This window comes from Aplysia californica, unplaced genomic scaffold (assembly GCF_000002075.1).
Source record: "Aplysia californica isolate F4 #8 unplaced genomic scaffold, AplCal3.0 scaffold00053, whole genome shotgun sequence".
NCBI lineage: Eukaryota > Metazoa > Mollusca > Gastropoda > Aplysiida > Aplysiidae > Aplysia > Aplysia californica.
In genome coordinates this window covers 2,042,913-2,055,674 of record NW_004797323.1, presented here as the reverse complement: position 1 = coordinate 2,055,674, position 12,762 = coordinate 2,042,913, and the positions used below count along the sequence as shown (strand labels likewise).

The 12,762-nt window shown below is 39.9% G+C and overlaps 1 protein-coding gene across 1 annotated transcript in view; it reads right to left on the bottom strand.

Annotated features, from left to right (window-relative positions):
* Window positions 1–12,762, bottom strand: part of LOC106011096 (polycystic kidney disease protein 1-like 2) — a gene marked incomplete at its 5' end in the record, with an annotated part of 32,676 nt that overhangs the window by 10,819 nt on the left and 9,095 nt on the right. Inside the window, 3 exon segments of the mRNA XM_013079493.2 lie at window positions 466–599; window positions 1,347–1,559; window positions 4,710–4,881. Coding sequence (XP_012934947.1) covers window positions 466–599; window positions 1,347–1,559; window positions 4,710–4,881 — 519 coding nt within the window.

Here is a 12,762-nt window from a genome sequence, read left to right as displayed (position 1 = left end):
TATGTGTGTGTGTGAAGAGAGAGAGAGAGAGAGAGAGAGAGAGAGAGAGAGAGAGAGAATGAGAGAGAGAGAGGAGACACAACGAGAGAGAGAGAGAGAGAGTGAGAGTTAGAGAAAGTGTGTGTGTGTCTATGTATGTATGTATGTATGCATGTGTGTGTGTGTGTGTGTATGTGTGTGTGTGTGTGTGTGTGTGCGTGTGTGTGTGTGAATGTGTGTATGTGTGTGAGAGAGAAATAGAGAGAGAGAAAGAGAGACAGAGATAGAGAGAGAGAGAGAGAGAGACAGGGGTTGGGGAGACATAGACAACAAAGAGACAATAAGAGACAGAGGGAGAGACACAGGGAGAGAGAGGGAGGGAGAGAGAGAGAGAGAGAGAGAGAGAGAGAGAGAGAGAGAGAGAGAAAGAGAGGACGAGAGATGGGGGAATCAAACACAGACAAATGGGCAAACAAACGTACTGACCTGCGGGTTGTACACCGTAAACTCCACAAACACTGTCCTGGTGTATCGGTCTACCCACTTCTCTCTCTCCAGGCGGCTCACAGTCTCCAGCACAGCCGCCTTGGAGCCGTTCAGATGTGCAACGTACCCACCACCTGCAAAGGCACCATATACCGATATTTTCGTTTTATCTTTTACCCCAATCAAAATGAAAGTGGATCATTGGTCAGTAGTTAAGGAAAAAAGAAGAACACCTTGCGGTCAAATCAGATATTTAAACAATACAAAAACTATCATGTGAATATTATATCTAAGCATAGAATTATGAGGGTGCATTGCTTGGCCATTTAAAGGTTTATATTTGCTATACACAGGCTGGGAAATAATTTAAGTTCCTCTAATCCACTAAAAAAAAAGACCGTATTTTTAAAAAAAATTGTTATTTTATTTTATTCTATATTTCATTACATATTATGTCCCCCACCCCCACCCCGCCCACCTTTTTTATTTGGGCGGGGGGGGGGGGGGGGGGTTGGTTGCAAAGATGTAATATTATGGAGCAGGTTGTAGTTATACCCAGATCATATCACACCGGCTAAAGTGCAATCTGAATATTTGGAATTGCGTAACTCAAAAGTAGAGAGAAGATCAGCAGTTCCGCAATCAAATTTGTCATGATGCTTTGGTACCTTTGCATTTTCGTACAAGGCACCAGAAGAGGGTTTGGGGGGGGGGGGGGGGGTATTCTATCTGAACCTGAAAAGAAAGGAATACAATTTTTTTTTAAAACAACCAAAGCTTTTAACAGAAGTCAAGAATGCACAGCTATTAATTTAAGAAATATCACCACAAAAAAAAGCTTTTAAGTTACAAATAGCTTTAGAAAATTCAAATGCACATACCAGAATATACCCCGAGGAGCCCCCAATAAGGGTATCCATTCAAGGTTTCGGCAGACGTCCACTCGTACTCAGACCGGTTCGAAGGGTTCTCCTTGCTGGCTGGTGAGCGTTCCCATCCCACCTCAAAGTTTCTGTCTTCCTGGTTGGCAAGTGAATACAGCGTGTTGCATTGTGGGATCATGGTCTTGAAGTAGCTGGGCACCTGACAACCACCTGCAACCAAAGCAGTGATGATTATTATTCTCTGAAAGGTCTACATGCGAAGCACGAATATGTTTTGAGGAGTTCGGTTGAAAGCACAGAATTCTACACTTATAGAAGCGGAACTCCCTCTTCGCGATCGCCGATTCGCTGTGAGGAATTGAAACTAAAACATGGCGGCCAGTTGAGGGCACATTTGACTGCGCCACACAGCGAGGCTTCGCGTTGCTATGCACGCTGATGCTAGTGGTAGGGCTTGGAAGACACCTTACATCAGTATTTTAAAACTTTCTTCGAAGAGGAAATATAGTGAAATAGTCTAGTACATTTTTATTGCCAACAATATGTCATAATTGGCAATGTTACAATATTTTTGTATTTGTATTGTTGGTTTTTTGTTTTTTTTAAAGGATGGGATGGGATCTAGATCTAGAATCTAGATAGATCTAGATCTCTAGAAAGAGATAATTAAATTTGAACTTATATTGAGGAAATGTATTATTTCTCACTTTAAGAATATCATCTCTGTGTTTGCATCAGTAGTGTGTACAACAACATGCTTTGTTTAAAGCACGTGCGAGTCTAACAAATACAAGAGATTGGAGAATGTGTCGGTTGCACATAAAATACATAGGCCTATTGTACATGCTGCCAAAAACACAAAAATACAGAAAAGGCCTCAAAATATTGGTTTACACATAAAAGCCAATAATGCAAAACAAAGTAAACAAGAGTGGAACTGGCATGTTTCCTGAATATATGTTCAAAGTCATTTTCTGTGTGTTGGGAGTGTGATTTCTAATGCATGAATGATAGGCTCATTCAGATATGATAATGAAGAAACTTGTGTCTACAGTCACAACAGAAAGAGTTCCATGGCGAGTGATCATTGGTCAAGGATTTCAGAGCTGTGTGCATTTTGAGAAAAATGTATCCCCATACCCTGGATCATGTTGAGGTGATGGGCTTGTCCCCATGTAATCCCCGCACACAGTAAACAAACACATATTTTTTAACACGAACAAGAAAAAATAAGTGGTCTCTTGTTACGGATCAAATTGAAGTCCTGTTTCAATTCGATTAATTGATAAAAGTGCGTATCGCAATGCGTTGGCCACCCCTGCCCTATAGGCCTATGCTATTTAATAAATACATTCGTCAGACATGGAATCTTTAATGCCCGCACACAGTAAACAAACACACATTTTTGAACACGTATAAGAAAAATTAAGTGTTGTCTTGTTACGGATCAAATCGAATTCCTGTTACAATTCAATTAATTGATAAAAACGTGTATCGCAAGGCATCGGCTAACCCAGCACTATTACGCTATTTTATAAATACCTTCGTCAGATCTGGAATTTTTAATCTTTAATTTTTAATCCCCGCACACAGTAAACAAACACACATTTTTGAACACGAATAAGACAAAATAAGTGTTGTCTTGTTACGGATCAAATCAAAGTCCTGTTACAATTCAATTAATTGATAAAAAAGTGTATCGCAAGGCATCGGCTAACCCAGCACTATTACGCTATTTTATAAATACATTCGTCAGATCTGGAATTTTTAATCTTTAATTTTTAATCCCCGCACATAGTAAATAAACACACATTTTTGAGCACGTATAAGAAAAAATAAGTGTTGTCTTGTTACGGATGAAATCGAAGTCCTGTTACAATTCAATTAATTGATAATAGCGCGCATTGCAATGCATTGACTAACTCAGCATTATACGCTATTTAATAATACATTCGTCAGATTTGGAATCTTAAATTATAATCATAATTATATGTGCCCGCGCGTGGGAAGTGAAAGTGAGAGGAATTGAAAATGCTTTCAAAAACAATTATGAAAGTAACATAATTAAAGTAGATCTAGGACTACATGTGCTTATAAAGTCCCAAAAAGGTATATGGATGCGGGAATTAATGTTTCAGATGAAAATAATACGCTATCTCTACTACTGTAGCGTGCGGTCAAAAATTTGATGCGCAACTGATTATCAAATATCTAGCTACTGAACTATCGAACACCTAGATCTAGATCTAGATTCTCCTACTTTTACACAATGACTTAGATCTATATTCAATTCGTCTTAACCGATGAGTATTTTTTTCCAAACATTTGTACGCATCTATAGGTTCTATATTATTCTAGAAATTTCTTTTAAGAAAATTCTTTAATAAATACTACCCCAATATAAAAAAAAAAAAAATCCCAGTCAATGGTTTCTACAGATTTTTAAAAAGTTTATAGCTGGAGCTCAATCTCTTTTAAAAGCAAGTCCGTCCTTTTTTCTACTTTTGCTGGCGACATAAAGCTAATTATTGAACGCATGTTTTGAGAACATTAATTAGATCTAGATCTAGTGAAAAAAACATGTTCAGTGTAAAACAAATTTCTTGTAACAACGTAGGCCATATGCGTATGCAAAATGTGTGTGGGAAGCTAGATCTAGAAGTGCTGTGAACAATCCCATCCGTGTTACGAATTTTTTCACAGTAGTTCTGTACTGTAGATCTTATATTTATAAACTCTCTATGTCTGCTTTTTCTGTTGTTGCACCCAAAAACACAACAATTTAAAACCATGATTCCAATCTCTAGTTGCACAGTGAATTCTGAAACTCAAAATTACAAACTGGACAGTAAATGTTCCACTTTTCACTCGTTTGTAAAAGCCGCTCTTGCTTTAAAAGCTATAGGGTTACTTCCGAAAACGATAAATGCCCTCAAGACGCCATTGTTTTCGGTCTTCAATTCCTCACAGGTCACGTGGTACAGTTCCCGTTCTATAAGTGTAGAATTCTGTGGTTGAAAGATAAGAATAATGAGGGACCCTATTCTTTTTCTCTTATTGTTGTTTTATTTTATTTCATTTTTTTTTAACTTTGTGAAGACGATTTTGAAAACTGAAAACTAATATGCAGTCAAGAGACACCTCTCTTCCTGAATGTAAGAAGCTATGAGGGTTCCTACGGAACAACAATCAAAATGCTTCTGCTGCTGCTGGTGGTTCTGCTTAATGCTTCTGTGCTGTTGCTGCTGCTGCTGCTGCTGCTGCTGATGATGATGATGATGATGATGATGATGATGATGATGATGATGATGATGATGATGATGAAAGATTGTTAAATGGTCAGGGGCCTGTACGACTTACCTGGCAAGATGCGATGTTGACGCATCACAGCATGGCCCAAGATTCGAGACGCCTTGTCGTTAATGTAGGCCCTCAGCCTCAGAGGAGGGTAGTTGTTGTAGTATGAGCCAGCTAGGAGGCCGTTGATGAGGCCGGTCTTGGCCCACTCCCAGAACTCATCAGTGTTTTGGATCTGAGAGACGAAGTATGTAAGAAAAAGTAGGTTGATGGCAAAGCGTGGTCACATCAGTGTGGTCAACAGTGACTATGGATTGCTGGATGAATGGATGGATGGATGGATGGATGGATGATGGATGGATAGATGGATGGATAGATGGGTGGATGGGTGGATGGGTGGATGTGTGGATGGGTAGATGGATGGATGGATGGATGGATGGATGGATGGATGGATGGATGGATGGATGGATGGATGGATGGATGGATGGATGGATGGAATGACAAAGGCAAGATTCTGGGCTCATGCCAACGTGGTGTCAAGTATCGTATGTTAAGATATGGTGTGGGAATAGAATACCCTCTTACAATATCAGCTGCTGAGGTAATAATAGTTGTAGTATTATCAACAGTATGTGAAAGACAAAACCTCCGAGTATTATGTCCACCCACCAATCTGAGAGAGGAGTAGCGGAGAAAACTAGAAAACAAACCAACCCAAAACAGGTACAAAAGGTTGTACTGGATACAAAACATTCTCACACGGTAAACGAACGCATGTCTTCCGTTGGCGGCAGCAAAAAAAGGCCAAGTGTTACATAACAAAATGATAAAATGCTGCTGGTTCAATGGCAACCTGCGGCACACCACAATTCAATCAACTGTTTGGATCTTTTGCTTTTTCTTGCTTCATTATTGTTGGCTCTGACGGATTCTTCAATAAGCAAAGAACATAGCTGTTAAATGTTAGCTCATCCTAAGTAAACTCAATTAAATATTAAACCCCTTCCATCATTCTTTTTATCATCCACACTAATGAGACAACGGGGTGGACGCAACGAAATCCCAAAATACGAGTCGGAAAATACTGCAGTTGTAAAAACAAAAATGAAGGACAAATTTGTTTTAGCTTCTTATCAAACATTTAATTATGGATAACGAGTTCTAAAAGGTCTTGACAATTTAAGTGGGGAAACGGGAGTGGTGGGTGGAAACTATTCAGCGCATGGGAAGACGCGTGCGATGTTGAAATAAATTAATAGCAAGACGTGGCTAGTGGATGAAAGATTACAAAAGTGGAGAGTAAATATTGCAGTCACGCACACCCACAGCATATTTTTCCAAAGTCACGGATTTTTAAAAAAATCGCAATGCAACATCTCTTTAAATTATTTTTACCTTAATGAAACAACCGAGTGGTTACGATTCGAATAAGTGTTCTCTCAGCTTGAAGAGAGAAAGGATTCTCAAGTGTACCAACAAAAGACATCTTGACCACTGCAGCACTTATGAAGTTATTTTCATTTCTAGTCTCCATGAAGACAGTTATTCCTATACTTCCCCAAATCTCACGTCTTCTATTTACCTTCCTATCTTCGTTTGTCTGTTTGTCTGTTTCTCTCTCTTGCTCTCACTCGCATTCTTTCTCTCTCTCGTTCTTTCTCTCCCACCTACGCACACAAATATTTCTTTTTTTCAAACCCCCAAGGCTTATCCAGCCAAATACGTCACCATTTAAAAACCAGAAAGCAAATCAATGTATGACAGAAAACGCTCCCACTTTTAAAATATTCAAGCGTGTAATTTCAAGGAAAAGGGGACTCTCGTGGTCTAGGGATAAGGCTGTAGGTGCTCGCCTTTCATTCAATAGGTCCAGGGATCGAATCCGGATAGCCATGGAACATTTTTTCGGTAAAACCGTCTCCTTGCACATCCTTTCCAGAACTCTAAAAGTGTTCTGTCATCTGCTTTCGTCTCACCTCCTTTGCCCCCCCCCCCTGGGCACCTGGATCTTTCTGCAGCCTTTCTACTGTGACTCCTTGGCTCCTTATTACTGCTGTCTTTCAGCCACACTCCTGATTTTATTTTAGATAAGATCTACACCTAGCGTTCTTGGATAAGGGCCCAGTGGCGAAGCGTCTATGTAATCAAATAATCACTGCTTCCCTTCCTAATTTTAAAACATTGCCACAGTAAAATTCACCCATAGACGTAAACCTCATGAATTAAATGTAAAAAGACGCTCATAATCACCAATGAACAGTATGCCTACATTCAAAACGGTTTCTTTGCCACAAAAATAGCCTGCCCCCCCCCCCCCAAACGTGCCTCTTTATAAGCAGGCGCTAGCTTCGATTAAGTAAGCTTACAATGAGGCAGGAAGAGTCTACCAAAAGAGTTGAAGGGAACATGTGTGCAACAGTCAAAACTGTTCTATTGACACATACCCTATTTACCCCTTTCGGGCCACAGTTATAAGCAGTCACAAGCACTGATTATGTAAGCGAACTATTACTGGTTGAGTCTACCTCACAGATGTGAAGGGAACTAACTCCTAATAATATCTTGACTGCTGCGAGTGCTTGTTTTTTTCTCGACTTTTTACCGTCCTATAAACAGATCGTGATCTCGATTTTGACACCAGCTCCTGGCCGCGAAACGCTAGACAAAATCAGCCAAATGTGAAATAACAAAATAATAATTGTCATGTTCTACTAAAGAGTTTAGTCTCACTGGTAATACATACTGTAGTAGTGACATCTCTGCTTCTTTGCTTTGTGTTTGTGTATTCACACCTAAAAATAAATTTAATGTTTGTTGAAATAAATATTTAATGAAATACTTTCCTGATTTTTTTAGCGGTTGAACATGCATACAACATGAATTCAGGATTTATTGTTTTCATTCACAACCAATCGTTGCCGCCTCGAGTACGATTCTTGTATGATATCTCCAGGCCTTAGCGTACAAGAAACCATGCGTCCCGACAGCCCCCTCTGGCAGGAATCTGTGAGGCTGGGTTCTCGGGTGCCATTCGCTCGCTGCATTGTTCGCGCGAAACTCAATTACTCAATTAGGTGCAAGGCCTATTGTCTTACCTTGTGTGTCGTGTGTAGTGGGCCTATTAGTGTGCGTGTGCATGCATTTAACGCAACGCACTTGTTTCCGGTACTTGTTGCCTATTCTTGTACCGGTATTTATACAGTAAAATTTCTTCACATTGTGTTCTAACATTATACTAAGACTAAGATAGAGGTTTGTTTTGAATGTGTAGGCCTACAAGGTGAATTTCTGACGGATAAACAGTGTGTTTTAGTGTGTCTGCAAGGGCTATCATGACAAAAAAGTGTTCCATATGGATGCTCCTCAAAGTATGATAGTAAAAGAGGATCGAACAATGACGTCAGTGTGTAGTCCTTTCCTACTGACCCCAAGCAATGTAAGAAGTGGGTAGACAGCATACCAAGGCACAACTGGAAACACAGTGAAGTGACAAGGCATTTGGGCGTTTGCAGTAGATCTATACACTGACCACCCGGTGCTCCTTTGATCAGAAAATCTAGGTGTATCCATGTCCTGCTGTTCCTCCCAGTATTTTTCCTAGTGTACCCCCATCTACACTGCGTAATGTTGCTCATTCAAGAACAACACAAAACTCCACCAGTGATTTCAGAGGTCGGAGTTCAGTATGGACATTGAAGCCGCTGACTTGCCTTGCAATGCAAACATGAGCAATTTTCGAGAAAAAACTTTGTCATTTCTTAAAAATTTCAACAACATATGATGGTGTAGTTGCAACGGATGAGTATAAAATAAAGCTCACAATCCTCAGCTCTCAGCGTAAAGGATCTATACATTGTTGCTGCATCTATATGCACCTGTTTGCAAGTGAGTATGATTCAATTGAAGCTCTTCACTTCTTTACAAATTCAGTTTCAAAACTCTGTCGAGCTCGGTTGGCTACAATCATGAGACGATTTGTGGACACTTTTAACTTAGATCTCGTTTTGTCTAAGAAAACCCTCACATGCATTGCCAACATCTTCCTGAAAAGATTTGCCGTTCAGAGCAAGAGCAACAGTCAACACTGTGGATCGAGTAGGGAGGCAACGAAGCTCTCGTCCAAATCAACAAAGGCAGCACAACATTAGAGTGGATTGTAGGACCTATATATATAAACTATAAAGGCACTTTCCAATGGATGAGTGTTGCTGATTTTTAGATTAAATTAAATATTATTTTTTTATTTTCCTCGTTTAAATGTTCTTTTTTGCACAAGTTTACTACGTTTTTGATGAAAAAGTAGGCCTATCCAACAGACAAGTACTCGATATGGTACCTTTCACAGGGGGCTGCCCAGTTTGACACAATTTCATTTAAACATTTAGATCTAAGTTTTGATGACAGTCATAGTTACAGCCCTTTAACACTGTAGTCGTAACTTAAGTTTTTTTTTATTCTCCACATTCAAATTGGTATTGTAAAGAACAGTCCCTTTTTTATCAATTCAGCTTGTGTTGTTCATATTTCTTCCTTTTTGTATGCAAATGAAAGCAAATTACTCTGTAATATTTCAACAAGGAATGTTCTTTTTGTTAAAAACAGAAGAAAAATAAAATTCAATTCATACTATCAATCAATCATTCATTTACTCTTATTGAGAGTGTCAGTGATAACTTCAATCTTGCAGGGCACAGTCGAGGCGGGGTGGGCCTGTGACAAAGTGGGTCTGTGACAAACTGGCATGCTTCCCTTTACATATTATATTAATTAATATTAAGTTACTAGATCTATCTCCAGTGTATTGCCACAACAGCTTCTTTGATATCTAACTGCGCTGCAAGCCAATTATTCTGTATTCTCTTACATGTTTTCAGCAAACTAAAACATTTTTATGGTTTATCACACCAAAGTGAAACTGATGCCCAGCTCACTTAGAATTCTACAATAAGACCAGAAAGTAATGGTAACTTTCTGCTCTACAGACACTCGATCAATGTAAAAATCATGCTTGTCTTTTTCGACATACTCAGTTTGTTTTTCCTTTGGCTAGATCTATGTTTTCTCTCCGATTAATGCCAAGCAGTACTACCAAATCTCTAACTTCTATCTTCAAGTATTCCCTATATTTATGTTTTACCAGGAAACATTGTAGTCATAGGCCTATTGATAAAAAAAAATTTCGTTTTGGTCACTCCTAGATCCAAATTCAAGATCTGCATTTTTCTGTTGTTTCATGTTTCTCACCAACACCTAGAACAAGTGCGGATATATTTAAAGCCCATTCATGTTCTGCGACATTCTGAATAGTAAGGAAGGGGCAGTGTATCAAATTATTAAATGATCAGCATTTGAACTTCGACGATGATAGTTCACCCCAAGTACATGTAATTGGAGGCAATGTATCGGATGTTCTACATTAATGAGTGCTAAGCTATAAAGTTTGTGTGTGTGTGTGTGTGTGTGTGTGTGTGTGTGTGTATGTGTGTGTGTGTGTGTGTGTGTCAGGGAGAGAGAGAGAGAGAGAGAGAGAGAGAGAGAGAGAGAGAGAGAGAGAGAGAGAGAGAGAGAGAGAGAGAGAGAGAGGAGGGGGGATAGAAGGGGAGAGGGTGGGTGTGTTTCTCTACCATTTCCCTTGCGTTGCGTGCATAGCCGCATGCACACCGAGGCTACAGTCAGCCCTCCAGTTTCGCCACGCCGCTAGCGAGTACACTGCATGGTTTCTTGTACGCTAAGCTCCAGGCCCTATCCAGTCCCATCTCACTTTGATTACCCTGTCAAACAAGTCAGCCTTCGCCCCTTCGAAAGTATCTGAGGTCCCGAGTGCAAATTGCGCACGTTAAAAATCCCTTGGTGATCCAAAATCGAGAACAACAGGCTTCGGCCACCACCCGCGCAAGATTCTAAATTTCCTACGAACAGAAAATGTTTAATGTGTCCTGCGCGCTCATATGAACTTAATACATGTATGCAGTTGCGAGCGCCGTAAAACACTTACCCCCCCAAAAAAAGAATTAAAATAAAAGAAGCAGGTTTAACGGTGTCTCGAGAGGCACTATGTAAAACCAGTGGCGGTGGGTGGACCAAGATTTGGGAGGGGCTTAGATTTCTTTCACTTCTTTACCACCAAAAAGCAAGCAATAAGAACAAAACAGTGATCATTTTTCTATACTCACAGCGAGCCACGGCATTCTGAGAACCATTCAAACGACAAGAGTCACCTTTGTCTTCCATCTCTTTGTTTTTAGTTAAATTTAAGCTCTTCTGGATGGTGGGGACGAAGCCGTTTCACCTCCAAATTTCTCTAATTAGTTTTTGTCTGAAGAAAAAGTTGCCTCAAAAGTGGTTTAATGTCATTAACAACGGTTAAATCTCAGCTGCACAAACACACAGCTCTCCAAGCACACATCGTGTATGAATGAGGTGGATTGGGTTGTGTTGTTGCGGAAAATAGAACGCGCATAACAAAGGCCCAATGGGTGCATAGGTATCTGTGTCACTGGGGAAAGTGTGTCGTAAACTTTCACCCCATTGTCAGGGCTGGGAGAGCGTGAGCCCTCTGTGCAGTGTTATTTTTTTAAAGTCTTCTACCTTTTTACAGGAAGAGTTTCATTAAAGACGGGCGTGGGAACTGGCTTATTCTTTCTGAGCCCTAACGACATTTGATTGGCTGTTAGGTTACTATAGTTGTAAGCAGTGACAACAGTGATTGGATAAACGGGCAAGCCGCCAAGCTGATAACTGTGTGTTCATTGTGTGCGATCATGGCGGTTTCAACTGCCTATTTCGTTATTTAAGAAACTTTCATTATCTAAGGGATAGAGTTGGGGTGTGGAGGGGGTGGGGTGAGGGGCTCAAGCCCGTAAGCCCTTGTAAAACCTACACAAATTGCTCACAAGATGAACATTTAAGAGAGTGGACAGTTGTTACTGTCGTCTGTATCCTCCACAACCTAGTAAAGAGTTTGTCCCTGGTAGGGCAACGTAAACATAGAGATAAATTAATATATCTCTTAACTCGTAGTTTATAGGTATGGGTGGGGTAGGTGGGTAGGGAAGCTGGGATTTGGGGGGGGGGGGGGTGGGGGGGGGGGGGGAAAGGAGGGGGGCGGAAATACTGACACGAATGATCAAAAGGTAAAAATACCAGTAAAGGTATCTTGATTTAAATACGTCATGCCGTATAGCACAATGATTACATCAAAGAAATCTATGAGCCAGTCAGTAAAACATCTATTTTAACTCTCTTTCTAAGGCAGGACAAGCCGTGTTAAACAACCCAATTGGGGTAAGCCTATGAGAGAAATTAATTATTAGAATGATAAATAAACAGACTGGTCTCTTGAACACTAATACTTGTAACAACATTATAGTATGATGATGATGATGATGATGATGATGATGATGATGATGATGATGATGATGGTGATGGTGATGATGGTGATGATGATGATGATGATGATGATGATGATGATGATGATGATGATGATGATAATAATCGTAAAGAGCTGAAGAACAACAGCAATAGATAGATAGATAAATAGATAGATAGATAGATAGAGAGATAGATAGATAGATAGATAAATAAATAGATAGATAGATAGAGAGATAGATAGATAGATAGATAGATAGATAGACAGTGTTAGGGACATTGTTACTAATAACAACTTAATAATGATGTAATCGCTTCTGATTGATTACCATAAACAAACAGGCCTGATATGGAGACAATTAAAATAAATGATGTTATTACACTGAATAATGCCCTAATGTGCGTTGGTAGATGTAAGTGTAAGAAGACGTTTGTCTACCTACATCCTTTGATGAGTCAACACAGTTTGACAAGCTTTGGGTCTTTCGTTAAGAGGATCAGAGACAGTATCTGGGATTGAGGGCAGGGGAAATTCTCTCACACGCAAATGTTACATGACCAATATTGTGGGGGATTTGGGACAAGTCGGCGCTGTAAGAAAAACACGTCGCTATTTGATAAGTAGGACAGTTTGTACCAGTCGGAGTCTGCTTTTTTTGTGAATGTTTTGTGTACTATGTAGTATAATATATCTAAGCGCGCGCGTGTGTTTGTTTGTGTGTGTGTGTGTGTGTGTGAGAGAGAGAGA